The 24,822-nt window shown below is 46.5% G+C and overlaps 1 protein-coding gene across 1 annotated transcript in view; it reads right to left on the bottom strand.

Annotated features, from left to right (window-relative positions):
- The window catches only part of USP24 (ubiquitin specific peptidase 24), an 86,771-nt gene extending 65,155 nt beyond the window's left edge, over positions 1-21,616 (bottom strand). The window contains exons 1-7 of the mRNA XM_054165010.1: positions 21,206-21,616; positions 5,193-5,358; positions 4,148-4,215; positions 2,477-2,620; positions 1,886-2,008; positions 879-914; positions 246-311 (exon numbers count right to left, since the gene is read on the bottom strand). Of these exons, the coding sequence (XP_054020985.1) occupies positions 246-311; positions 879-914; positions 1,886-2,008; positions 2,477-2,620; positions 4,148-4,215; positions 5,193-5,358; positions 21,206-21,517 (915 nt within the window). The 5' untranslated portion in view covers positions 21,518-21,616. The remainder of the gene's footprint in view (positions 1-245; positions 312-878; positions 915-1,885; positions 2,009-2,476; positions 2,621-4,147; positions 4,216-5,192; positions 5,359-21,205) is intronic.
- Positions 21,617-24,822: the final 3,206 nt, after the last annotated feature.

The raw sequence follows: 24,822 nt of genomic DNA, 5'->3' as shown, positions 1-24,822 counted from the left end.
AAGTAAGGGAAAGCTTTTGTTAATGTTTCATATATATGTTTGCATGGTTTAGCTGATTAGGTGGTGTTGGATGATAGGTTGGACACGATGATCTTGAAGGTCTCTTCCAACATGGTCTGGTCTATTCTATTCTATTCTATTCTATTCAATTCACATGTCAACATCTCTCCAATCAGGATTTTCAAGTGATACCTATCATCAGGAAACAGAAAAGGGAGAAGTCTTGAGACAGAAGATGAACTCACCCCAAGTTCAATATCTTCTGAATTGAGTTTGGATTGAATTGCTGAAAATCCACCCAGCTCTGCAAACTGAAATAAAATAATCAATATTATGCCAGTGAGCCACAGTGTTATAGCTTAAAATCATCTCTCTAGAGAATACCCCATTGTCAGTCCCTTTAGAGATATCCTTTACATCACATTCAACATAAGCTTTATGTTTTCATGGGAATTCAGAGGCACACTGGGGAATGCAGTGTAATTATACCTGGTATCAGTTTAAACATCAGGCTAAAACTCTGCATTGGGTAAAAATGAATAGAGGGGAGAAAGCCAAACCACAAAGCAAGAGCTGACTGGCCTTTGATTGGGAAACAGCACTGCAGCCAAAGCTCAGCCCTCAACTTCCCCTAGTCATAGCTATCATATTAAGGCTAAGGTGCTCAAGGGAGAAAGCAGCAACACAAGATTATGTATTTAGCAAGGCCCTTTCCTTACATGCAGACAGGATTAAAATCTAAAAACTACTTTTGGGTGGTTGTCAGAAAAATGAAGAGTGGAAGAACAAGACAGTGGTGAGGAAGAAAAGAAGTTCTTTCTGGAGGCCAGTGAATTTAAATGACAAATAACAGTTCTGCTTGGTTTGTATTTACCTACCCTGTTTACCAGATCCACCAGCCACCCATGTGGTTCCTTGAACAATGAAAACAAACACATTAGCTGCTGTAATATCAATGCTGAACATTTGCCTCCTGAAACAGAGACTAGGACAGACAGGTTCTACCCCACATCTCAAATGCATGAACTATTACTTCAAATTAAACAACAAAGTGTCTGTAACAGCTCCTTCCCTAAGCCTAGCTGGAGCCCTGCTTGGTTCTCATTGGCATCATCCTTTTTTGGCCTCTGCTTGACATCACTGACCATGAGCTGTGGCAACAGCACACGCTGTGGCTGCTGACTCAGAAGCAGCTGTATTTATAGCACATTAGTGTGTGGAACATTACTGAAAAACCTTTCCCAGAGCAGTGTTTTCTTCCTACAGCTACGAACTTGTTTCCTGAAGACGACATCAACTCCACCGATGATTTTTTTTAGACCCACTCATCTGGAACAACTGTGGCAAGACAGTGCAAACCTCAAGAGCTGCCCCTCTGCCAGTGTGTCAGACTTGAAGATAGCCCTATCCTTGGCTGTCAGCAAGAGCTGAATGCTTTGAGTTATCCTGGGCATTTCATAGGGTTAGGGTTGGAAGGGACCTCAAGGATCATCTAGTTCCAACCCCCCTGCCATGGGCAGGGACACCTCACACTACAACAGGTTGCTTTAAACACCTCCAGGGATGGGGCTTCTACCACCTCCCTGGGAAAACTGTTCCAGTGTCTTACTATTTCATACTCAATGGCCAAGCAAATGCCAGTCCTTAGATACACCACATCTACCCCTCTGATTGCTGTGCTACTTCAGACGTGAAAGGACACCAATTCCTAAACCCAGGCTCTATTAGAGAACTGGGACAATCTGAGAGGACAAACTCCTTCCTACAGAACAAAAGTTCTATTTGCTGGAATTCCTGGTGATGCACTTCAGCCTTCTTGTGTTATAAATGACTATGAATCAAACAGTCTTTTCTGCAACAGGTTTTAGGGGATGGCCATGCTCACCTTCTGAAAAGTGGATATGGGTGAGACAGCATGCATGTTCCCCTCCCCAAAGACTTCTGCCCAGTTTCTCTGGCACACCTTCATTCGATTCTTGAAGTGATATTCATTGTCAGGGTTAAATGCCTTGGAAGAGAAGCACATGGCAATGACCAACAGGGCTGATGCCACTCTCACAAGTGATCTTGATAACATTTGACACTTTCAACTGAGCATTCTCCTGGTGCATAAAGATCTAGCAAAAAACCCCCCAACCCCCCTGCTCCTCCCTCTCAGTTTTCATTGCATAAAGCATTCTGAAACTCCCATTCCCTACAGACTACATCCAAGACCCAGGTGAACCAGGTACTGGTAAAGGAGGGAGAGAAACTCAAAGCACCAGGCTAAAAATTAAACAGTGAAGTGACAACAGGTATGATTTCAGCACCCACCACTTTATGAACTGCATACTGGGTGTTCAAAATCTACAGCAAGCAATGGCTGCAGATTGTAAGACCATACCCCACAACTCAAATAGTTAGAAAAAGCATCAGCAGCATAAATAGGAAATGCCAAATACCCAGATATTAGAAACTGCATCAGAGAGGCAAGTACCATTGTAAGTACACTGAGCAGGCCCACAGGAATGGGATCTTGCTTCACTCTTTCTGCAACCAGGTCCACTAGCAGCATAAGCATGTTGTATATTCCTTCATGGATTTCAGTTCCCCATTTGTGAACAGCACTGGATGTCAACAGCTAAAAATAAACAAACAAACAAAGAAAGAAGCAAACAAAAGCAATTTTTTTGGAAGTTTGAGCACAATGACAAACCAGGAGAAATTTATCAACTGTTTTCAGAGCAAATGTTTCCTTAGAGTGTACTAATCACTGTCTGGCATGTTTTCCAGCTGCTTTTCCTGCACTAATAGCTTAAAAGTTAATTAAATTGCTGATGCAATTGAAGAACACCTTAAATCATGGTTTATGACAGCAAATAAAATGAACCAAAAGCAAACTGTTTCCCATTTCCATGCACTGGTGAAGACTGTAACCTTTGCAAAGAACAGCTAATATGGAACTAATTTGTCTGCAGATTGAACACACAACTATTAAATCTTCAAGCAGGCGTGCCACAGAGCTGCACTGATTCAGCTCTAATAACCATTTACCAATTCACACTTTGTAAGCTGCTTCTATTGCAAAACAAAAGAACATGCACCACGAAGAGAGAGGGATTTAATGCTGCTTTCCCACCTACTGAAACATGTTCTTTAAATCTGGTCTGATGTGGTTGTTTATAAAGGGACACGAAGCTTCCACCTGAAAACTTGATTTAATTGCTCCTAGCTGTGCCTGAACACAGGCAGTTAAAAAGCTTCATACTTCAAATACAATTGCTTTTCTTTTTTGGTGCCATTAATAGAGCTTCTTGCAAATATTGCAGCACATTTTAATTCAGCACACTCTGAACTTAAGATTTTTACAGATAATCCTGCTGGAGGAGCAATCTACACTGCTTACTTAATATGCAAAAAGCCCTCAAGTGATTTAAAATGCACTGCATGTAAGGTTAATACTCTTAAGAGGCAAATGGAAAAGGAGGGTTTTTTCCCCCCTTAAATTTCTATCTTCCTTCAATATTCTCAGTATCTTAAAGATTAGGATCAAGTAAGACTTTGCAAGATGTATGTATGCTTTTACACATGTGGGCTAAAAATTGGGCAAGAAATTCAGAAAGTATCCAAAATGGGTGAAATAGTAGGGGAAAAAAAGAATTGGTTTGGGGAACTCTGTAGAGAAAATCCAGTCACCCAGAGAAGAACAGCCAGAGGGGCACAGGAAGCACTGAAGGGAAAGACACAGACTCTAAAGAGGTGATGAAAAGAGGTTAACAGAGAATTTAGCAGCCCTCCAAAGAAGGAGCAGAAAGAGTAGGGTTAAAGGAAATCGGATTCTGAACTTGCCACTAAGGGCTGTATCCAAGGGCCTTTAAAGCTGCCTTTAGGTTCCATTAATTACTACAGAGCTCTTCACTAAAGAAAGAAAACCAAAAATAACAAAAACCTATGTGCTAGAACTGTCCAGAGCTGCAGAACTAGGCCTTGGTCTGATTTTAATCCAAGACTATGCATGACTTCAATCTAGAAAAATAATCTTGAGTATGATTTTAATCCAAGAACCCACTCACTGGTTACCCTGGCTACCCAAGTTTGGGTTAAAAGACACCATTTCCACCATGAACAATGCAAAAGAACACTGAAGAGGTCTCCTGTACCTACTTACCTTTTTAAATGCTTCAGGCATGCATCTGTCCATAAACCTCTTGCAATTCTCATCAGAATCAGAAAGACCTTTACAGAAAGGAGAGAACTTTTGTAAAGTTTCTTTTTGGTTTTTTTTCAAGGGTACTTTTACAGATTAGCTCAAGGGACCTCATTGCAAGTTACTGGGAACACCAACCAAACCCAGCAGTAAAACATGTGCTACTGTTCATTCATAACTAGCATGCTTCTCCAGCCACAAAAAAATGTTGGGTCAAGACTGTTTGCCTTTTGGAAATAAGGTTTCCCAATGTCCCATCTTTTACCCTTCAAGCTTTATTAGCACCATGTGTATTTCTCCCTTCAAAGTTTAGGAGTTACACTAACTTCAGATCACTTCTGATGCTTCACAGCAATTCCCAACCCCAAATCTAAGCACAGCCTTTTAACACATGTTAGAAACAAAGCAGCAAACTAGAATCACCTAACAACTTCCATTCTTCCAACAGATGATAACACCCCCTTAATCTGCCACCAGGCATGATGGGAAAACTACCTTGCTCTCTCATTATATAGCAGTTGTTGGGCCTCTTAATGCCAAAGTACTGAATCCAGAGAAGCCAGATTCATGGCTAATGCAGTACAAGCATTTCACTAGGGAAAAAGCAACCAGTTATACAAGCCTGGTACAGCATGGATTTAGATGACAGCTTGTTTTTACTCATGGAAAATAACCAGCACAATGAAACAAGGAGTCAGTAATTCAGCTCTGAACAAACCCAGTAATTCCTACAATCATTAGAACATGAAGAAACATGTGCTCCACTTAAAAAACAAAGCTGGAGTAAACAAATTACTTTAGAGAAAGGAAAAGAAAAAGACACAACATTCTTTTGAGAGCGCTGGGTAGAACAGTTCACTGTTAACCGCTGGCACAGAGATGTGATCCTCCTGCAGGCTGCTAAGTAAACAACTGCAAGATTAATACAAAAGACACAACTGCCCTCCACAGTGTTGCTGAAATCCATTGAACAGATCATCTTTGTGCTTGTAGAAAGAGAACTTACCCAGCCTTGCTAGGTAGGTGGATGCAATTAGGCACTTGCCCAGAGACTCTTCTCGTTTATATGGTATGGACCAGTGATCTGTTAAGACTCTGCTCTCCAGTTCGTACAAGTTAGTGGTTGGAAACTCAATACCTTCGCCAGAGCAGTTCCCATTTTCATCATTTTTCTGTGAATAAAAAGGAAGCTCAAGTGAAACAATTTTTCTCTCCTTCTCTCCTACACACTTTAAAGGACTTAGCAGCTTCACAAACTGCCACTGTGCTCGTAACAAGCGTGACAAATTCTCCACAGCCCTGAGGCTCCTTATGTTCTTCAAAGCAGAACTTAATATTTCAATTTGAATTGAAGGGATTACATACCTTTATGTACTTGGTGTAGGTAATAACTACTATGTTTACACAACTAATTGCTAGCTAATTGCCTATTTAAGTGACAAATCTTGTTCCTTAGCATATCAGATCCTAGAGCCCAGTGATAAGTACTTCCAGTCCCTGTGAGACCTGTAGAGCTCAAACCTTGATCTTCATAGATCTGCATCTTAATCCTCTGTTCAACAACTGCTGTAGAATATGGAACAGCTTAATATGGAACAGCTTAAAGGAGGCCAATTTCATCACTGCTCACATTAGGAAACACAAGAAACCAATCCAGTACAGCAGGGTTTTTTTTCCCTTCACTAGCTAATTCTCTGCAGAAAAATTTACCACTCAAATACAAGTTGTCCAACAAAGAAACTATAATTGTCCTTCTCCTCAAGTCAAAGTGACTTACTGGAAAATGTTCAGAGGGGCAAAGAGGGAAAGCCTGCAGCTAAGCTTTACAGGTTTCTTTGCTAGTGCCACGAAACAGCAGCTATTTCTGTGTACAAGCGGCACACAGAAGCAGCCCCACGTTCCTTGCTAAGTGTCATATGAGGTAACTCGCCTCAGCAGTGCCAAATCAGAAGAGTGGACAAGTTATACATTTATTTTCTTTTGTTGATTTTTTAACCTCACACAGACACTGGCTTCCAGAGAGTTCACATGGACTCACTTGTCCTGCCTCCACAAGAGCAGACAGCTGAAGGAGGAGAAAGGACAGAACATCTCCACCAGGCCTGGCAGCAAAGAGGATCAACTGTCAGGGACTGAGGAAAATACAAGTGTAGTGATGTGAACAAGATCCCCCTGAGACAGAAGCCAGGGACATGGAGGGAGGAAGAAGCAGCAGGAAACACGTTTGAGGGTGAAAAAAAGCCAGTGTTAGGAAAGTGACTAGAATAAATAGAAAAGAATAAACCAAAACAGAGAGGTTCTCCCTCCCCTCTACTCAGCCCTGCTGAGGCTACATCTGAAATACTGTGTCCAGTTCTGGGCCCCCAGTTCAAGAAGGGGCTCAGGGAACTGCTTGAAAGAGTCCAGCACAGAGCCACAAAGATGATGAAGGGAGTGGAACATCTTTTTTTATCAGGAGAGTCCGAAGGAGCTGGGGCTCCTTAACTTGGAGAGGAGGAAACTGAGGGCAGACCTCATTCATGTTTATCAAGATATAAAGGATGAGTACCAAGAGGATGGAGCCAGGCTCTGCTCAGTGATGCCCACTGACAGCACAAGGGGCAATGGTGGAAGTTGAGGCATAGGAAGTTCCATGGACACATCAGGAAATTTTTTTTCCACTGTGAGGGTGACAGAACACTGGAACAGGCTGCCCAGGGAGGTTGTGGAGTCTTCCCCTCTGAAGATATTCAAAACCTGCCTAGATGCCTTCCTGGGTGATCTGGTATAGGTGATCCTGCTCTGGCTTGGGGGTTGGACTGGATGATCTTTCAAGGTCCCTTCCAGACCTTAACATTCTGTGATTCTGTGAAATGAATGAACTGAACTCATGAGGAGATGGCATACAAAGAATAGAATCAACACTGGCAGGCAACTGTGCTTCCAGCTCTCTCCTTGCACTTGCTGTTTGCAGGATTAGATCTGTTTATTAAAACCCAGATGTGTCAAATTCCTAATGATTCAAAAATATTAAGCCAAGGAAACAGCAAATCTATAGAGCTCATCTTTGAAAGTTGACTGGTGCAGCTCACCATGGCACACAGTGGCTGGACTTACAGGTTCTGGAGAGAAGCAGTATAATTTTATAGGAATAGTGCCCAGGAAAAAAAGACCAAGATGTCAGTGCTTGGGAAGTAAGATGCTACCTTTCTGCAGCCCTCAACAAACATTCAGTCCTGTGTTTGTCATTATGGGAAGTTGCACTTCAACAGTCTTGAACCTCTGAAGCTGCAGCCACCTGCTCCAGCACTGTGCTTGGAAGTCCAACAGAATTTTACATCTTGCAAACCATGCCCTGTTCAAACACTTTGTGTTTTGAAGAAGAGATACAGAATGAACCAGGTTGGAAAAGACCTCAGACATCATCAAGTCCAATCTATCACCCAACACCATCTAATCAACTAAACCATGGCACCAAGCACCCCATTCAGTTTCTTTTTAAACACTTCCAGGGAGGGTGACTCCACCACCTCCGTGGGCAGCCCGCTCCAATGGCCAGTCTCTCTTTCTGGGAAGAATTTCTTCCTCACATCAAGCCCAAACCTCCCCTGGCACAGCTTGAGACTGTGTCCTCTTGTTCTGGTGCTGGTTGCCTGGAACAAGAGACCAACCCCCACCTGGCTACAACCTCCCTTCAGGTAGTTGTAGACAGCAATAAGGTCTCCTCTGAGCCTCCTCTTCTCCAGGCTGAACACCCCCAGCTCCCTCAGCCTCTCCGCACAGGGCTGTGCTCCAGACCCCTCCCCGGCTTTGTTGCCCTTCTCTAGACATGTTCCAGCAATTCAACATCTTTCCTAAACTGAGGGGCCCAGAACTGGACACAGGACTCAATGTTTGGCCTAACCAGTGCTGAGTACAGGGGCAGAATGACTTTCCTGCTCCTGCTGGCTACACTGTTCCTGAGAGTGGCCATGTTCGAGGTCCAAATGAAAAGACACTGCAAGCATTTCAAAGTTTCCTATGAAATATCTTCCTGTACCAAATAAGCAAACAACAGCTTAGCCTGCAGCTTTTGTAAAGAATACACATCCAGAACACAAAACCACTTCCTGTGGAAAATGAATGTGCAGTTGTAAAGAAAGCCCTCACAGTAACAGCAGGGGATCCAAGTCTAATATAAACACCCAAGTGCAAGGTGTTCAGCAGTTTCAGTTCAGCCCAGACTTGCAACAAAGGAAAACAGTATTTCAACAAATGATGGCAATAAAGGAGCTATGGTTGCTCCCCTCCCTGGAGGAAAAGTGTCAACACTAGGTAAGATGAGTCTCAGCAATGGGCACTTTAAGAATAATAGAATTATTAGGGTTGGAAGGGACCTCAAGGATCATCCAGTTCCAAGCCCCCTGCCATGGGCAGGGACACCTCACACTACAGCAGGTTGCTCACAGCCACTGCCAGCCTGGCCTGAAGAACCTTCAGGGATGAGGCTTCCACCACCTCCCTGGGCAACCTGTGCCAGTGTCTCACCACCCTCATGGGGAAGAACTTCTTCCTAACATCCAATCTCAATCTACCCATTTCTAGTTTTGCTCTATCCCCCCAGTCCTATCACTCCCTGACACCCTACAAAGTCCCTCCCCAGCTTTCCCGTATCCCCCTTCAGATACTGAGAAGGCCACAATAAGATGTCCTGGGAGCCACCTTCTCTCCAGACTGAACAGCCCCAATTCCCTCAGTCTGTCCTCATAGCAGAGGAGCTCCAGCCCTCTGATCATCCTTGTGGCCCTTCTCTGGACATGTTCTAGCACCTCCAGATCCTTCCTGTACTAGGGGCTTCAGAAGTGGAGTCTAATAGCAGTGCAGAACTCCAGCTATTGCTGAAAAAACTCCCCCTGTTGTTCTGCTTCCCTATTTAAGTGATGTTGCTCCAGTCACCTTTCCAGACATATGTTTTCCTGCATCCATAACACAGAAATTCATAAAGAAATGGTGAGCAAAACACAGATAAGTCCCCAAAAATAAGGGTGTTGTCATCACTTGTGCTAAGGACAGGTCTGACCTGCTGCTGAAATACATAGCTGCCAATTAAAACCAACCAACCAACCACACACACACAAAATAATCCCCCAAACAAGAAACAACCCCCCTCAAAAAAACCCACCCAAAACACCCCAAACCAACCAAACAAAACCCAAACCAACCACCACCTCCACCACCAAAACAACCCAAAACTTTGCCTTTTCATCAAAAACATGCAAGTACCTAACCGAAGAGAACGACCACCTCTTTGCCAACATCCTGTGCATAGTTTGGATACCTTCCCTTTGAGCTGAGTGAGGTGCTGTTTAATGTTTAGATGGTCATAAATTCATTTTTATAGCATGCAGACACAAGAGGATTTTTCCTTGACCTTTCCAATAGCTTAGAGCCCTGTTTTCTATACTTTCTGTTTCGTGAGCAGAATAAGGTAGACTCTGGAGTAGGCTGCCCAGGGAGGCTGTGGATGCCTTCTCCCTGGGGGGTGTTCAAGGCCAGGCTGGATGAGGCTGTGAGCAGCTGAGTATAGTTGAGAGGTGTCCCTTCCCATGATGGGGAGGTTGGAGTAGATGATGTCTGAGGTCCCTTCCAACCAAGCCATTCTAGGATTCTGTGAACAATGTAGTGAAAATATGAGGGTTTTACACCAGAAATAACAATAGGTGCAGTACTGGGAATGTTATCCTAATACCAGTGGGGACTACCTGTGGTGCAGGAGCACATCTTCAGCACATTCCACTTATTGGAGACAAGAAAGCTTCTTGCTTGTCAGTTTTCCCCTACTAAAGCCCTGCCCAGAAATGGTGCCAGTCTGCTGGCAGACACCATTCTTAAGACAGGATCACAGGATGTTAGGGGTTGGGAGGGACCCTCTGGAGGTCCTCGAGCCCAACCCCCCTGCCAGAGCAGGACCAGAGAATCTAGTGCAGGTTGAACAGGAACACATCTAGATGAGGCTTGAAATTCTCCAGAGAAGAAGACTCCACAACCTCTCTGGGCAGCCTGTTCCAGTGCTCTGGGACTCTCCCACTGAAGAAGTTCCTCCTCATGAAGAGATGCAACCTCCTGTGCTGTAGTTTATATCCATTGTCCCTTGTCCTATCACAGGGTGCAACTGAGCAGAGCCTGTCCCCTCCCTCTTGACACCCAGCCCTCAGATATTTAGAAACATGTGTTTAAGGCCAGAGAGTTACACACATTTAAATACAACAAACATGGAATTCAAAGACACCCAGAAAACCACTTTTTGGGGAGGCTGCCTTGCGTACTATTTGTTTCAGTGTACAGCAGAGCGCTTCTTTAGAAGCTTTTCTTTCACCTGTGGACCCCAGTCAGCAGAGTCCGCAGCAACAATTCCTAGCTGCTCAGTTACAAAGTGTTAATTGCAGCTGCCTGCTCCCAGCTGCGATGAGTTGTGCTTGTGAACGTCAACAGAGCAAGCAAGATCTTCAGCCTGCGCTGGCTGGGGAGCCAAGAGAAAATTACGCAAGAGCTGAGCTGCCCTTGCACCTTGCTGCAGCAGCTGCGAGCTGCTGCTAATAAATCCCTCATTCTGAAGAGCCATACACAAAACGACTGAAAAGCTGGAGAGTGGACAGCACGAGGCTGGATTTGGGGGGGTTATTGTGTGTGTGGAAAGACACTAAGCATCAAAGAGCAGCCAAAGTGTTTACAGAGGCATTTGCTCACACTAGAAGTTTTGAAGACTGTCTGGAGAAACATAAACTGAACATATATATATATAAATATATATATAAAAAAAAATATATAAATATATATATATAAGAAGCAATTATTCATGGTTTGAAGGTGGATTTCAGCTTTAAACTTACTCAGCATTTATCATAGAATCACTGAATGGCTCAGGCTGGAAGGAACCTCAGAGATCATCTACTCCAAGCTCCCCACCATGGGCAGGGAAACCTCTCAGCTAGACTCAGCTGCTCAAGGCCTCATCCAGCCTGGCCTTCAACAACCCTAGGCAGGAGGCATCCACAACCTCCCTGGGCAGCCTATTCCAGAGTCTCACCACTCTCCTACTGAAGAACTTCTTCCTAAGATCCAGTCTAACCCTGCTCTGCCTCAGCTTCTAACCATTCCCCCTTGTCCTTTTTCCAGAGTCCCTCTGCAGCCTTCCTGTAGGATCCCTTCAGCTATTGGAAGGTAGCTCTAAGGTTCCCCTGGACTCTTCTTTTCTCCAGGCTGAACAGCCCCAGGTCCCTCAGCCCATCCTCATAGCAGAGGTGCTCCAGCTCTTGTGTTATCTCTATGGCTTCCTCGGGACTCCCTCCAACAGCTGTGTCCTTCTTATGCTGGGGACACCAGAACTGTTCAAGGTGGGGTCTCACCAGAGCAAAGGGGCAGAATCCCTTCTCTTGACCTGCTGGCCACATGTTATGGATATTCTCCACCAACAGACCGGTAAAAAGGAAAGAAAGTGTTCCTGGCAGCCACTGGGTCATCCAAAGAAGCAGTTGAAATGTCTAAGAATCATCACTTTTCTGAGACTGGGAATCACGGTGCACCTCACACATCCTATGGCTATCTTCCCTTGCAACTGAAGTCTTGAGAACAAGAAACATTCGTTGGCAAACCTTTAACATCATTCCCCATGCTTCTGATGTCTCTCTTATTACAGAAAAGCCCTGGAGATCCCCCCCTCCCCCCCCCCCAATTTTACCAGACTTGACTCTTTTGGCTTACATTCAAGGTGTAAAAAATGCAGTTACATCCAAACACACACACACACACAGAGGCTCCCAAGGGAAATATCCTCATGTGAACAGTCTCAAGGACTGCTTCAAGACTCTCACCATGGGGACACCTGGCATCATCTCCCAGAGCTGTTTGTAAAGCTGAATAAACAGCAATTGTTAAATATCCCATTAATAAAGCGCCGCTGAGGTCTGCAGTACAAAGCTTTCTGTGGAAGACCAGCGGAGAACAAAGGTTGGTCCTCACACAAAACCTGGAATGTCAATTAATTACCAAGAGGTTCAAAGCTTCCAAATGTATTCTTTCAGCAGTCAGCCAATTAACTTGTCAAACACTCCTTAACTAAAGCCACTGATGTTTACCACACTGGCCACTTTACATAAAGCAACAAGTTTAAGAAAATGGCTTGATGCTAATTGGCAGCCTCAGTAATGGAATTACAGTCAAATTAGAATCTGTTAATTTGATTTTGATAGAAGCATTTAGAATTTATTATCACCAGAGCTAAATCACATTATGTACTCTGGAGTCTAGTCTAACTTAAGAAACCTAACCCCAAAGCTGTGTTTCTTTCAACAAGCAACAGGATCTGACTTTTTCAGACTTCCCCTGGAGCCTTCTCAGCCTAGAGGGAAGACTCCAGCCCAGAGGGATCTTAGAGCTGCCTTCCAATAGCTGAAGGGATCCTACAGGAATGCTGGAGAACGACTTTTCATCAGGGTGCCTAGAGACAGGACAAGGAGGAATGGTTTGAAGCTGAGGGAGCACAGGGTTAGACTGGATGTTAGGAAGAAGTTCTTCAGTAGGAGGGTGGTGAGACTCTGAAATAGGCTGCCCAGGGAGGTTGCTAATGCCTCCTCCCTGGGGGTTTTGAAGCCTAGGCTGGATGAAGCCTTGAGCAGCTGAGTCTAATTGAGAGGTGTCCCTGAGGCTCATGGTGGGGAGGTTGGAGTAGATGATCTCTGAGGTCCCTTCCAGGCTGAATCATTCTGGGATACTATGATATATAGATGTTTTTGTTTATTCTTTTGGGATTAAAAATTAAGCTTTTTAATTTAAACTTTACTATGTACTATTTTACACAAGCAAATGCAGTGTTGTCATAAGAAAAAATATACTTGTACTCCATTATGTTAATACAAAGAAATGACACCAGTCTATCACTAAAGGGGAAAAAAGTCCTGTGTTATAACCCCTAACTGAAACTGATCTGGAATCTCATCTCACCATAAAGATGCCCTCAGAAAATTCTGATTCACTTAGTGAATGTTCTCACAAAGTTTTGGCACGGTCAGGCTAAATCCTTCTCAGTAGCTGTAAGGGTTTATAACAAATCAACCATAAGCCTCCTGTTTTCCCCCTCTTCCTCCTGTATCTCAAACCCAATAATTGCAGTAAGTCTGGGAATAAGAGCCTAATATGGATCTGAAAAAGAATAATAGAATCAATAAGGTTGGAAAAGACCTCAAAGATCATCAAGTCCAACCTGTCACCCAACACCTCATGACTACTAAACCATGGCACCAAGTGCCACATCCAATCCCCTCTTGAACACCTCCAGGAATGGTGATTCCACCACATTCCAATGGCTAACATCTCTCTCAGTGAAGAACTTTCTCCTCACCTCGAGCTTAAACTTCCCCTGGCACAGCTTGAGACTGTGTCCTCTTGTTCTGGTATTGGTTGCCTGGGAGAAGAGACCAACCCCCTCCTGGCTACAACCTCCCTTCAGGTAGTTGTAGACAGTGATAAGATCTCCCCTGAGCCTCCTCTTCTCCAGGCTAAACAACCCCAGCTCCCTCAGCCTCTCCTCGTAGGGCCTGTGCTCAAGGCCTCTCCCCAGCCTCATTGCCCTTCTCTGGATGCATTCAAGTGTCTCAATGTCCTTCTTAAACTGGGGGGTCCAGAACTGGACACAGTACTCAAGGTGTGGCCTAACCAGTGCTGAGCACAGGGGCACGAAAGCTAGACATCAGGTCGGATTTTCTAAAGACATTGCTTATGCTGTTCTCCCTGATTGCCAGGGTGCTGGTGCAATCTTACTCAGCAACATTCCCCAGGGTACCTGCCTTGCTGCTGAGAGATAAACTGAGCAGGACTGAGCATTACGGCAAAACAAAGTCATTGAGGCTCTGTAGAAGATCATGTTTGAATTAAAGCATCCATTCATTCTGCCCCTGTACACTGCACTGGTTAGGCCACACCTCGAGTACTGTGTCCAGTTCTGGGCCCCTCAGTTTAGGAAGGAGGTTGACTTGCTGGAGTGTGTCCAGAGAAGGGCAACGAAGTTGCTGAGGGGTTTGGAACATAAGCCCTATGAGGAGAGACTGAGGGAGCTGGGGTTGCTTAGCCTGGAGAAGAGGAGACTCAGGGGTGACCTTATTGCTGTCTACAACTACCTGAAGGGAGGTTGTAGACAGGTGGGGGTTGGTCTCTTGTTCCAGGCAACCAGCACCAGAACAAGAGGACACAGTCTCAGGCTGTGCCAGGGGAGGTTTAGGCTTGAGGTTAGAAGGAAGTTTTACAGAGAGAGAGTGATTGCCCATTGGAATGGGCTGCCTGGGGAGGTGGTGGAGTCACCATCACTGGAGGTATTCAGGAGGAGACTTGATAGGGTGCTTGGTGCCATGGTTTAGTTGATTAGGTGGTGCTGGATGATCGGTTGGACACGATGACCTTGAAGGTCTCTTCCAACCTGGTCTGGTCTATTCTATTCTATTCAGCTGGAATGAAAAGGACTAAAAGGAGCATCTTTGCCCTTTTCTACTACAATTACCGCAGCACGCAGCGAAACCTGAGGCAGACAGATTTGTTACAGCCACTTCTGGCAAAGCATTTTGGACTTTGATAACTGCTTGCAGGCGAGGGAGAGGCCACGGAAGGCACTGTTAAGAACGCCATTCATAAGGAAGCAAGGAAAACACACTTATCTTGCTTCTGTTTTCAGTATTGCCTGTGATTTATTTAAAATACTTATTCCAAACAGCCAGAGTGAGTTAATAATGTTATTCCTCCCAACCCTTCAGTTTTCATAAACACAAGCCCCATGCTTGCTTCCAAAGAACTCAAAATAACTTTGTGTGCTATCAGATAAACGCAGCGCTTTAACACAATAAAACAATGAATCACAAATGCTCAGCATGTCACCATTTCATCTGAAGTCGATACCTCCCTATCTTCCTTTGCCAAAACACCAGGCATTTAAAGTGAAGTGCTGCAGAAACGCCAGATGAAGTATTTATGATGATGTCTGAATGACCAAAGGTCGTGCTCTGGAAGGGAGAATTCAACACCCCCATCAAACACCCATTTGTACTTCTGTTCTATGGATGTGGAGTGAGATGGAAAGCAGGACTGACCAAGCAGCTGGCACACAGATTGAAATGAAGTTCTATAGTGGTAGAAATCCAAAATTGTGACTAAAAAAAAAAATGTAAAAATCTTTAAGTGCCTCTTTAAATTCACGCACTGCTGGGCATCGGAACAAGAGGAGCCAGAACTGCTGGAAAGCAGCGAGCGAGAAGATGAAGGGCAAGAAAGATTGAGCACATTGGCTTGCTTAAATTAATTTTCATTTGGCCCATGAAACATAACTGAAACACACACACACACCAAAGCCCATTCCTATGGGAGCACAGATAAGTGGGTTTCTCTCTCTTTTTTTGTTGTTTGCAAAGTAAAAGCTTACAAAAGAAACAGGCACTTCCTTTCCATCGTTGCCCTCTCCATACAAAGAGCTACTGTTCCTTAATCCAAAAGCAATCCAAATGATTTGCTGGAATTAACTTCTAACACTGGCTAATTTGTTTTTATTCTCATTCTTCTTCAGTATTCCACTTCCTTATGAAACAGCTGCCACAGAATAGCACTGTAAACCGGGAAGATGACCAGAAAATGCCTCCAGAGAACATTATACCAAAGACACTTCCTGCCCAGCTGAGAAGTTGGCTACAGAGTTGAGTTGTCTTCTACCTCCACTGACCCCAAAAGGCATCACCTTCAGGGGTGAACCACTTATCCTAAAGTGCTCATCTCAACCTGAAGATTGTTCTGACAACACATTACATGCTGAAGGCTTTACCTTCTTTGAAACAAAGCTTACATTTAAAAGGAACCAACTCTCATTATCAGCCCTATTTTTCCCCTGAGGAAAGGCTGACTCCAGCAGCCTGTGTTGTACCAAGAATGAAAAAAAAAAAATAAATCAGGGCTTATGATTCCCAAAGCTCAGAGAGCATTCCCAGAACCAGAACCTGCACAGAAGCTCTACACCAAGGCCACTGATTTTTGAGAACAGTGATGCCGAAACCCAGGAGTGCTAAAATGCTAATTCCACTTGACATTCTGATGGCATCCAGCCAGGGACTCAATGCCAGAATCTACCACAGAGCTTTATTTGATTGCTTAATTGTTTTACAAGGCCAATTCCTATACAAGCCACACTGTAAAACTTCCATGTGAGAATGCCAGCAATACTCACTTCTGCAAAGCTCAACAAAACAGGAGACTGACTTCAAATTGATCAAATTGTAGGGTGAAATCTATCTATCCACTAGGATAAATACTTTGTTGTTGTTGCTCTACATACAGCTTTAATAAATACAGCTCCTTCCACTTAAGGAGCAAAGAACTCCAGAAGCTGAATGCCTGTGGTACTCCTAATAAAGCACACTCCATTAGCCTGATTTTACACACTACAGCTAAAGCAGAGGTTAAGTTACACACCCACCGTGATGCAGCACATCTGTGGCAGAGCTGCTTCTGGTACAGAGTTCTAATAACAAGGAGAGAGGTGTTTGCACACAACAGTTCTGCAGCATGACTAGTGAGAATGTTCCTGGCACTGCTACTCACTACAGTCGCTGGCCTGCTCCTTTTACAACCCCCCCCCCCCTTCACTTGAAATTAAACAGCATCCTGGATGAGTATGATTACAAACCTTATCTAGGAAAATCTGGCATGTAGCAGCTTTTGATCTAGTTCAACTACAAAAAATAATAATCAGAAGAGCATAACAGGAATAGCTAGAAGGTAATATAATCTCTTCATCAAGATTTACCCCAAAGGTCACAGGAATGGCTCTCAGAAGCTGTTTAAAAACAAACGCAAGATTATTTTAGTAAAGGTTATACAAACTGTTGTTCTACACTCAATACATGAAGTGGGTTCCCACCCCTTACCATGATTTTAGGCTCTCTGGTTACACTATCTGGCCTGCTCTTCTCCATCCCTTTGCCCCCATCTCAACTCATGAAAGCCAGCACTTGTGGCACTCCTGACAATTCACGGACACAATGACAGACACTGTCATCACATTCATTTATAGCCTTATTTTAAACTATAAGGATTTAGTAGCAGTTCATAAACAGTTTATCTGTCAGGCACATGAAAAGCTGAGCATACCACTCCTCCACCCCCACCCCACAAAGAATCACTGCCTAAGGAATAAACACAGAACTCCCAGCTCCTTGCCAAAATGCACTTCGATTCACTTCAGCTGACAGACATACACAGAGAACTTATGTCAGATCTCTAGCAGAAGCTGATGATCTCAGCCTATCAAAGTGCTTTGGCACCACACAGGCACAACTTCCAACTGCAAAGCTGAAGTTGAACTTCCTGACATTTCAGAAAGACTGCACAAACAAATGTGAAGCTGCTTTCCTATGTCTAAAGTTGCCTGCCCTTTTTCTTTCAATGAGTTAAGCCTGATCATGCCAACAGCATCGATACCACAGATACTGCCTTAAATCTGAATCAACTGAGTGGTCTCTGGAGGACATTAACCTGCTGGAAATGAAGCTTTAGCCCTTGTGAAAATGAATTTATGTCTTATCTCAAGTCTCACACATAAATCACAAAGTGCATGCTGGACCAGCTCATGGCAGCTGTCTTGCTTCTGGGCCAGTTATTCCACACTCAGGCTTCTCCAACACTTCCACGCACCCCTGAAGGCCAGCAGCCTGGACCACTGAAAGAAGAGCCACACTGTTTTGTTCACTCTCCCATTTAAAGAAGCCATCGTTGACTAGTACATGTCTCCAGCTGCTGTGCTATTCTCAAAGACAAGCTTTTCTTTGATCAAGATGCTCAGTGAACAGAACAGATCCTGGCATTATGTAACAGCAAACAAATAAGCATATGCTAACATAATGGATTCATTACTGATTAAGGAAAATGCAAAGGGTTTAATCATTCATAAATCTATTTTTATACATATGGTAAACTGTGCTCAGCCACAAAAAAAAGGGGGGGGGGGGGAGAATGTAAATACAAAGAAGAGACCTGTTAAATGTGCCTTGCAGAATGATTAAAGCTTTCTTGTTGCTTTTGAATTCATCTAACCCCAATTTTTGTTCACAAAGAGTTACCAGACCTGAAAATTGTATTAATGTGCAACAGTTAGGCTCTTTGGTTTATGTGTTCATGTACCTTGATGATACATAAAATTCCCAAATCAAACCAAAGATCTGATGCTCCACCAGCTTCACGCTAAAGAAAAATGGCCTTCGTTTCATTCCACACAGGAAGGATGTGCAGGTCTGGAGGAGGGCATGAAGATGATGATGGGGCAGGAGCACTCTGCTATGAGGAGAGGCTGAGGGTGCTAGGGATGTTCAACCTGGAGAAGAGAAGGCTCCAGGGAGACCAAATAACATCCTTCCAGTACCTGAAAGGGGCTACAAGGCAGTTGGAGAAGGACTGTTTGCAAAGGCCTGGAGTGGTGAGAGGAGGGGCAATGGTTTGAAATAGAGGAGATTTAGATTGGATGTTAGGAACAATTTCTGCACCTTGAGGGTGGTGGAACACTGCAACAGGTTGCCCAGGGAGGTGGTTGAGGCCCCTTCCCCACAGATATTCAAGGCCAGGCTTGATAGGGCTCTCAGCAATCTGATCTAGTGGAGGATGTCCCTGCTCAGTGCAGGGGGGTTGGACTGGATGAATTTTGGAGGTTCCTCCCAACCCAAACCATTCTGTGATTCTATGATTTACGACAACAAGGAGGAAAACACACTCTGCTTGCTGTTATAGAGATAACACTGAGAAGGGGGGGAAAAAAAACCAAAGTAACACCTGAATTAGCATAAGCCAGCATGGGGTACAGTATGTTTCAACATAGTGTGTATGACTGCAATGAATAATACAGCTATTTGTGTGAAGGCTTTCTGTACAGCCATCAGCTTGTGTTGAAGGGAGGACTACTTATTCATTAAACACCTCAGCAATGGCTGTATGGCTAATCTAGAGCATGCAGCTCTAGATTACAGATGAAGATTTAAACACCACCCCCATGAACTGATAAGAGGTTTTAGAAAAGAGGGGGGAAATTACATATGTCAAAAAGCTGATAGGTTGCACTGCAATACCAGACAAACACGCAGGGGCAACAATCCTAAGCCTTAAGATTTCCCTAGGTGTAACTCTTCCATTAAAACCCCACTGTTCTGTGTGCCTGTGCAGGAGCTGACAGATGCTCGGACGCAAACGAATCCAATCACTACATTTGAGGCATGAATTTATACAAAGTTTCACGTGGCAAGATGCTTCAGTCCTTCTGAAACACCAACTTGATGCAGTCATTCGCCTCTGTTGAAATGTTTTGGTTTCCCTCCCGGGGGGTTAACAAGAGCTTAAGTGAAAGCAAACAAGAAAGTGAGCGGCAAAGGGAATTATAAAGTGTAACTAAGATTGATCAGACAAACAAGCTGAAATAACAGGAGCAAAAAATCCTCTTAAGAGCTGTCAGAGAGTCATTTGTAATATGAACAAGAAAGGGGTGGGGGGAAAAGTGCTTCTCTGGAGTTTATGGTGACAGCTTCTCTTGAGATGTCATACTGACAACCCAGACTGCCCCATCCATAACTCTTGGTAGGAAAATCCTCCCTTAGTGGCTACAGGGATCTGAATGCAAGTGAGCAAAACTCTCATTCTCTCCCATCCCTTCTCAGCCAAGGTTAGAAACCAGTTCCCTACTGCTTCAATCAGTGAAGTTAAACTGTGACTCCTCTTCTGCACATGCCATCCCACAGATCACCTTACCCCACAAGCACACATCAGCAGCTTCCATGAGCTAAGGATCTATCCCAGTTAATTCAGTGAACAGGATCATGTATCATTATTGTGCAAGACTGGCCTTCAACATGCTGGGGCTAGGGATGATCTGTGCAAGTGCAGCTACGTACAAGAAGATATGTGCATGTGTCCTTCATGTATATATGTATTTACAGATGCATACACACACAGACAAAGAAAGATACTGCTGTTGATGCAGGAAAAATCCTCAGGATCCTGTGCACTGAAGCCTGGGAGGGTACAAAGCTTCCCTGTGCTTTTATTCACATGCTCAGGCATCTGCTATTGATCACTTCTTCAGAGATAAACTGTGCAAGGTGGCTTTTTGGTACCACAAAGCTGGGCTGTTCTTCTGTTCTCATCTCCACAAGCTCCAGAGTCTGGACACTACTAATTAGCCTTTTTCATACGAGCACTTTGGGAAAAAGGCCTGGAGGAGCAGAAAGCTTTACAGCTAAGTGCTACAAGCCTGTTCCAGGCTGCAGGGAAAGTACCATGAGCGTTATCTGTTGGTTGCAGAGTTCAGTGCTCTGGAAAAGGATGGAAGAGAGAAGAGAAATAGGCAGACAAGAAGGAAGGAGAGAAACTGGGAAAGGCTGGCATTCTCCAGCACTTCAGGACCATTTCAGAAGACAGCTATAATTTAAGTTCCGAGTTAGAGCCTTTGATGTGAAAATATTTGAACTCACTGCAATCCTATTTCAGAATCGATACTTAGCTTATCCTAATAAAAGTGTACATAAAGTAATACCCAGGGTGCACTTTCCATCGCATTGTGCAAACAGTTAAAAAAAAATTAGATAGTCATTAGTCACTCGGATTATGCAAGAATGCACAGGAGGGGAGGTGGGGGGGAAGTGTGTGCGAAAAAAAAATTAAATAAATAATCCTACGGTAGCCACACATTCCTAGAATGCCAAGGAAAAGCCTGGGTGCTCTTCACCTTGCAGCGATCGAAACGAGCAGCCACGGCTCGCAGTCCCCAGCCTCGGACGGGAGCAAGCCGGCGAGGCGGGAGGGCGGTGGGAAGAGAAGCCTCCGACCCGTGGGGAGCTGGGGCTCCCCCGGGGCACCCGCGTCCTGGGGCGACGCCTGTCCGCCAGCAACCCCGCAGCAGGGAGGCTCCCGAGGAGCTTCCACTCGCCCCGCGGGGCGGCCGGTGCTGACAGGAGGCCGGTCCCGGGGGCAGCCCACCCGGGGCAGGCCGCTGCTCACCTCGGTCTCCACCACTTCGTGGTAGGCGGGCGGTGGGTCGAAGCCACCTCCTCCTCCTCCGCCGCTGCCGTCCCCGTCGCCGCCGCGGGGGCCTTGCCCGCCGGCGGGGGAGCCGTGCCCGCCAGGGGGGCCTTGTCCGCTCTCCATGGGCTCGTAGCCGCCGTAGTGGAGACCGGGCCGCTCGTTAGTGAGTAGCGCCACGGCCTCGTTAATGTCGTTCTTGGCCAGGCGAAGGGCCTTGCGGATGGCGGCCGCGTCCGAGAAGCCCATGCAGAGCAGCGTGGTCATGTGCTGCTCCTCCTCGCTCTCCATGGCCGCAGCGGGCCAGGCCGAGCCGGGCCGGGCCGGGCCAAGGGAGAAGGGGGAGGAGGAGGGGTGGGGGGGATGGGGGGGTGGGGGGAGCTGCGAACCGAAGGGCGCCGGGCTCAGGCGCTGCCCGCCCCGTGCGCCGCCATGTTGACGGGAGCGCCTCTCCCCTCCGCCGCCCCCGCCCCCCCGCGCGCCCTCCTCACACACGCGGCCCCTCCGCCCCGCCCCTCAGTCCGGAAGCGGCCGCCGAAGCCCTGCAGGGGAGAGCCCGCGTCACGTGAGGAGGGGAGGCGCGGCGCCAGCATGAATGGAGCGGACGGAGGCGGGAAGAAGGCCCGCGAGGCAGCCACCGTCGCTAGGGCAACGGGAGCGGGAGGGGGGGAGTGGCCGAGGGGGTCACGTGAGAGGAGCGGCGTTACCACGGCAACGAGCCCCCTGCCGGAGCCGCGCGCCTCACCCGCCTCGGCCGCGGCCCGGCGGTGCGGCGGAGCCCGCCCGGAGGCAGCCGCGCTGCCGGCCGTGGGCGGCACCCTGCCCGCAGGTAGCGCCTCCTGTAATTACGGCTCTCGCTCTCGATGAGTCCCGCAGGGGCAGGGGTGGTGGCTGAGCATTCGCAGAGACGCGCGGCAGGCTCGGGAAGGGTGTGAGGGGAGGGTGCGCAAGGGTGGCTGTGGGCAGCAGCGTGTGAGCGGCTCGGGCGGCGGCTAGCCGGCCGCCTCTCGGATTGAAGTGAAACCACGTCCCGGCCCCTGCCAAAATCTTCTGTGTTTCACAGATTCACAGCTTGCACCGGGTTGGAAGGGACCCGCAAGGGGCATCGTGTCCAACCCCCCTGCAGGCAGCAGGGACACCTCCAGTTAAATCAGTCTGATCTTGAATGTCTCCAGGCACAGGGCCTTAGCCTCTTCCAGTATTTTACCGCTCTCATTGTGAAGAACTTCTTCCTTATGCCCAGCGTAAATCTCCCCTGCTCCAGTTTAAACCGTTGCTCCTTGTCCTGTCACTTCGAGGCCTTCTTAAGCAGTCCCTCCCCAGCCTTCCTGTAGGCCCCCTTCAGATATTGAAATGTACTCATAAGGTCTCCCTGGTGCCCACAGAGTCCCAGGTTGGAAAGGACCTTTCTTGAGTGAAATGTGTTGTAGACAAGCTGGCCCAACGTCTGGGTGGCAGCTGGACAGCAAGTCCTGGAGCAGAGGAGGTGAGCAGCAGCACTTGGGGCCTGCCTGAATGGAGGATCTGGTTCAGAGGAGGACACCCTGAGGTTACTGCCTGACTGCAGGCTGAGGCTGCTGCCATCACTGCCAGCTTCCAGCATATTTCTCTGTGGGAATGTGTTCTTTAATCCCACGATATAGCAAAGAGAGATGCAAATGAAGAACAGTGCAGTCAGAGAGCAAAAAAATGGGAACATTAATGCCCAAAGCTGAAAATAAGTTGTGTGCATTTCTCAAAACCCATTTAGTGAACTCTGACACTGCACAAAAGTCAGGAGATCTGGATCTCCTGGCGAGCTCCCAGGCAAAAGTCACCACCTCATTTTAGTAATGTCTTTTCTATGGCCAGAGAAAAAAGGAGGAAGGAGGAAGGAGATAAAGAGATTTGTCAAGAGGAGTGCTGTTATCTGCATACATGCATTTGTCTTTAAGGCTTGAGTTTTCTGGCAAACTATTCTGTGTTAACAGTGGCTGACTCACTGAGAGCACCCGGGTTAGGAATCTAGAAAGTGCTGTCTGAAGTCTTAGATGCAAATCACATTCAGCCTGAAGGAAACCTGCCAGTGCAGGGATCCAAGGATCATAGGATGTTAGGGGTTGGAAGGCACCTCAGGACATTGTTGAGTCCAACTCCCCTGCCAGAGCAAGACCAGAGAATCTAGCACAGGTCACACAGGAATGCATTCAGACAGGGCTTGAAAGTCTCCAGAGGAGGAGTCTCCACAATCTCTCTGGGCAGCCTGTTCCAGTGCTCTGGGAGGACCCTCACAGTGAAGAAGTTCCTCCTCATGTTGAGGTGCAACCTCCTGTGCTGTAGTTTATATCCATTGCCCCTTGTCCTATCCCAGGGTGCAACTGAGCAGAGCCTGTCCCCTCTTGACAGTCAGCCCTCAGATATTTATAAACATTTATTAAATCCCCTCTCAGTCTTCTCCTCTTCAGACTAAACAGCCCCAGATCTTTCAGCTTCTCCTCACAAGGCAGTGCTCCTTGTAGCCCTCTGTTGGACTGTCTCGAGTAGATCCCTGTCCTGACAGGGATGCAACGACATTACTTATGTGTCTAACCCACGGGAACTTTCAGGGTCTGTCTCTGTTCCTGAGTTTATCTGGAGAAAGAGACAAGCTGCTGGATCAGTCTGTTGGACTGGCAAGGTTTTGGGCTAGTTTTTAGACTGCAGCATGTCACCAGTGCTGCCATGTTCCTTATATATACTAGTGGTGTGCCCCAGGGATCAGTGCTGGGCCCCATGCTCTTTAACATCTTTATTGATGATCTGGATGAGGGCATTGAGTCCATCATCAGTAAATTCGCTGACGACACCAAGCTGGGGGCAGGAGTTGATCTGCTGGAGGGTAGAGAGGCTCTGCAGAGGGACCTCGACAGACTGGGCAGATGGGCAGAGTCCAACAGCATGAGATTTAACACATCCAAGTGCCGGGTTCTGCACATTGGCCACAACAACCCCAGAGCTACAGGCTGGGGTCAGAGTGGCTGGAGAGCAGCCAGGCAGAGAGGGACCTGGGGGTGCTGGTCGACGGTAGACTGAACATGAGCCTGCAGTGTGCCCAGGCAGGCAGGAGGGCCAATGGCATCCTGGCCTGCATCAGGAACAGTGTGGCCAGCAGGAGCAGGGAGGTCATTCTGCCCCTGTACACTGCACTGGTTAGGCCGCACCTCGAGTCCTGTGTCCAGTTCTGGGCCCCTCAGTTTAGGAAGGAGGTTGACTTGCTGGAGCGAATCCAGAGAAGGGCAACGAAGTTGGTGAGGGGTTTGGAACACAGCCCTGTGAGGAGAGGCTGAGGGAGCTGGGGTTGCTTAGCCTGGAGAAGAGGAGACTCAGGGGAGACCTTATTGCTCTCTACAACTACCTGAAGGGAGGTTGTAGACAGGCGGAGGTTGGTCTCTTCTCCCAGGCAGCCAGCACCAGAACAAGAGGACACAGTCTCAGACTGCACCAGGGGAGGTTTAGGCTGGATGTTAGGAAGAAGTTCTATACAGAGAGAGTGATTGCCCATTGGAATGGGCTGCCTGGGGAGTTGGTGGAGGTGTTCAGGAGGAGACTTGATGGGGTGCTTGGTGCCATGGGTTAGT

Source organism: Dryobates pubescens, chromosome 11, assembly GCF_014839835.1.
Source record: "Dryobates pubescens isolate bDryPub1 chromosome 11, bDryPub1.pri, whole genome shotgun sequence".
NCBI classification, from domain to species: domain Eukaryota; kingdom Metazoa; phylum Chordata; class Aves; order Piciformes; family Picidae; genus Dryobates; species Dryobates pubescens.
Note: the sequence above shows the minus strand (reverse complement) of the source record. Positions and strands in the feature narration are given on the sequence as shown.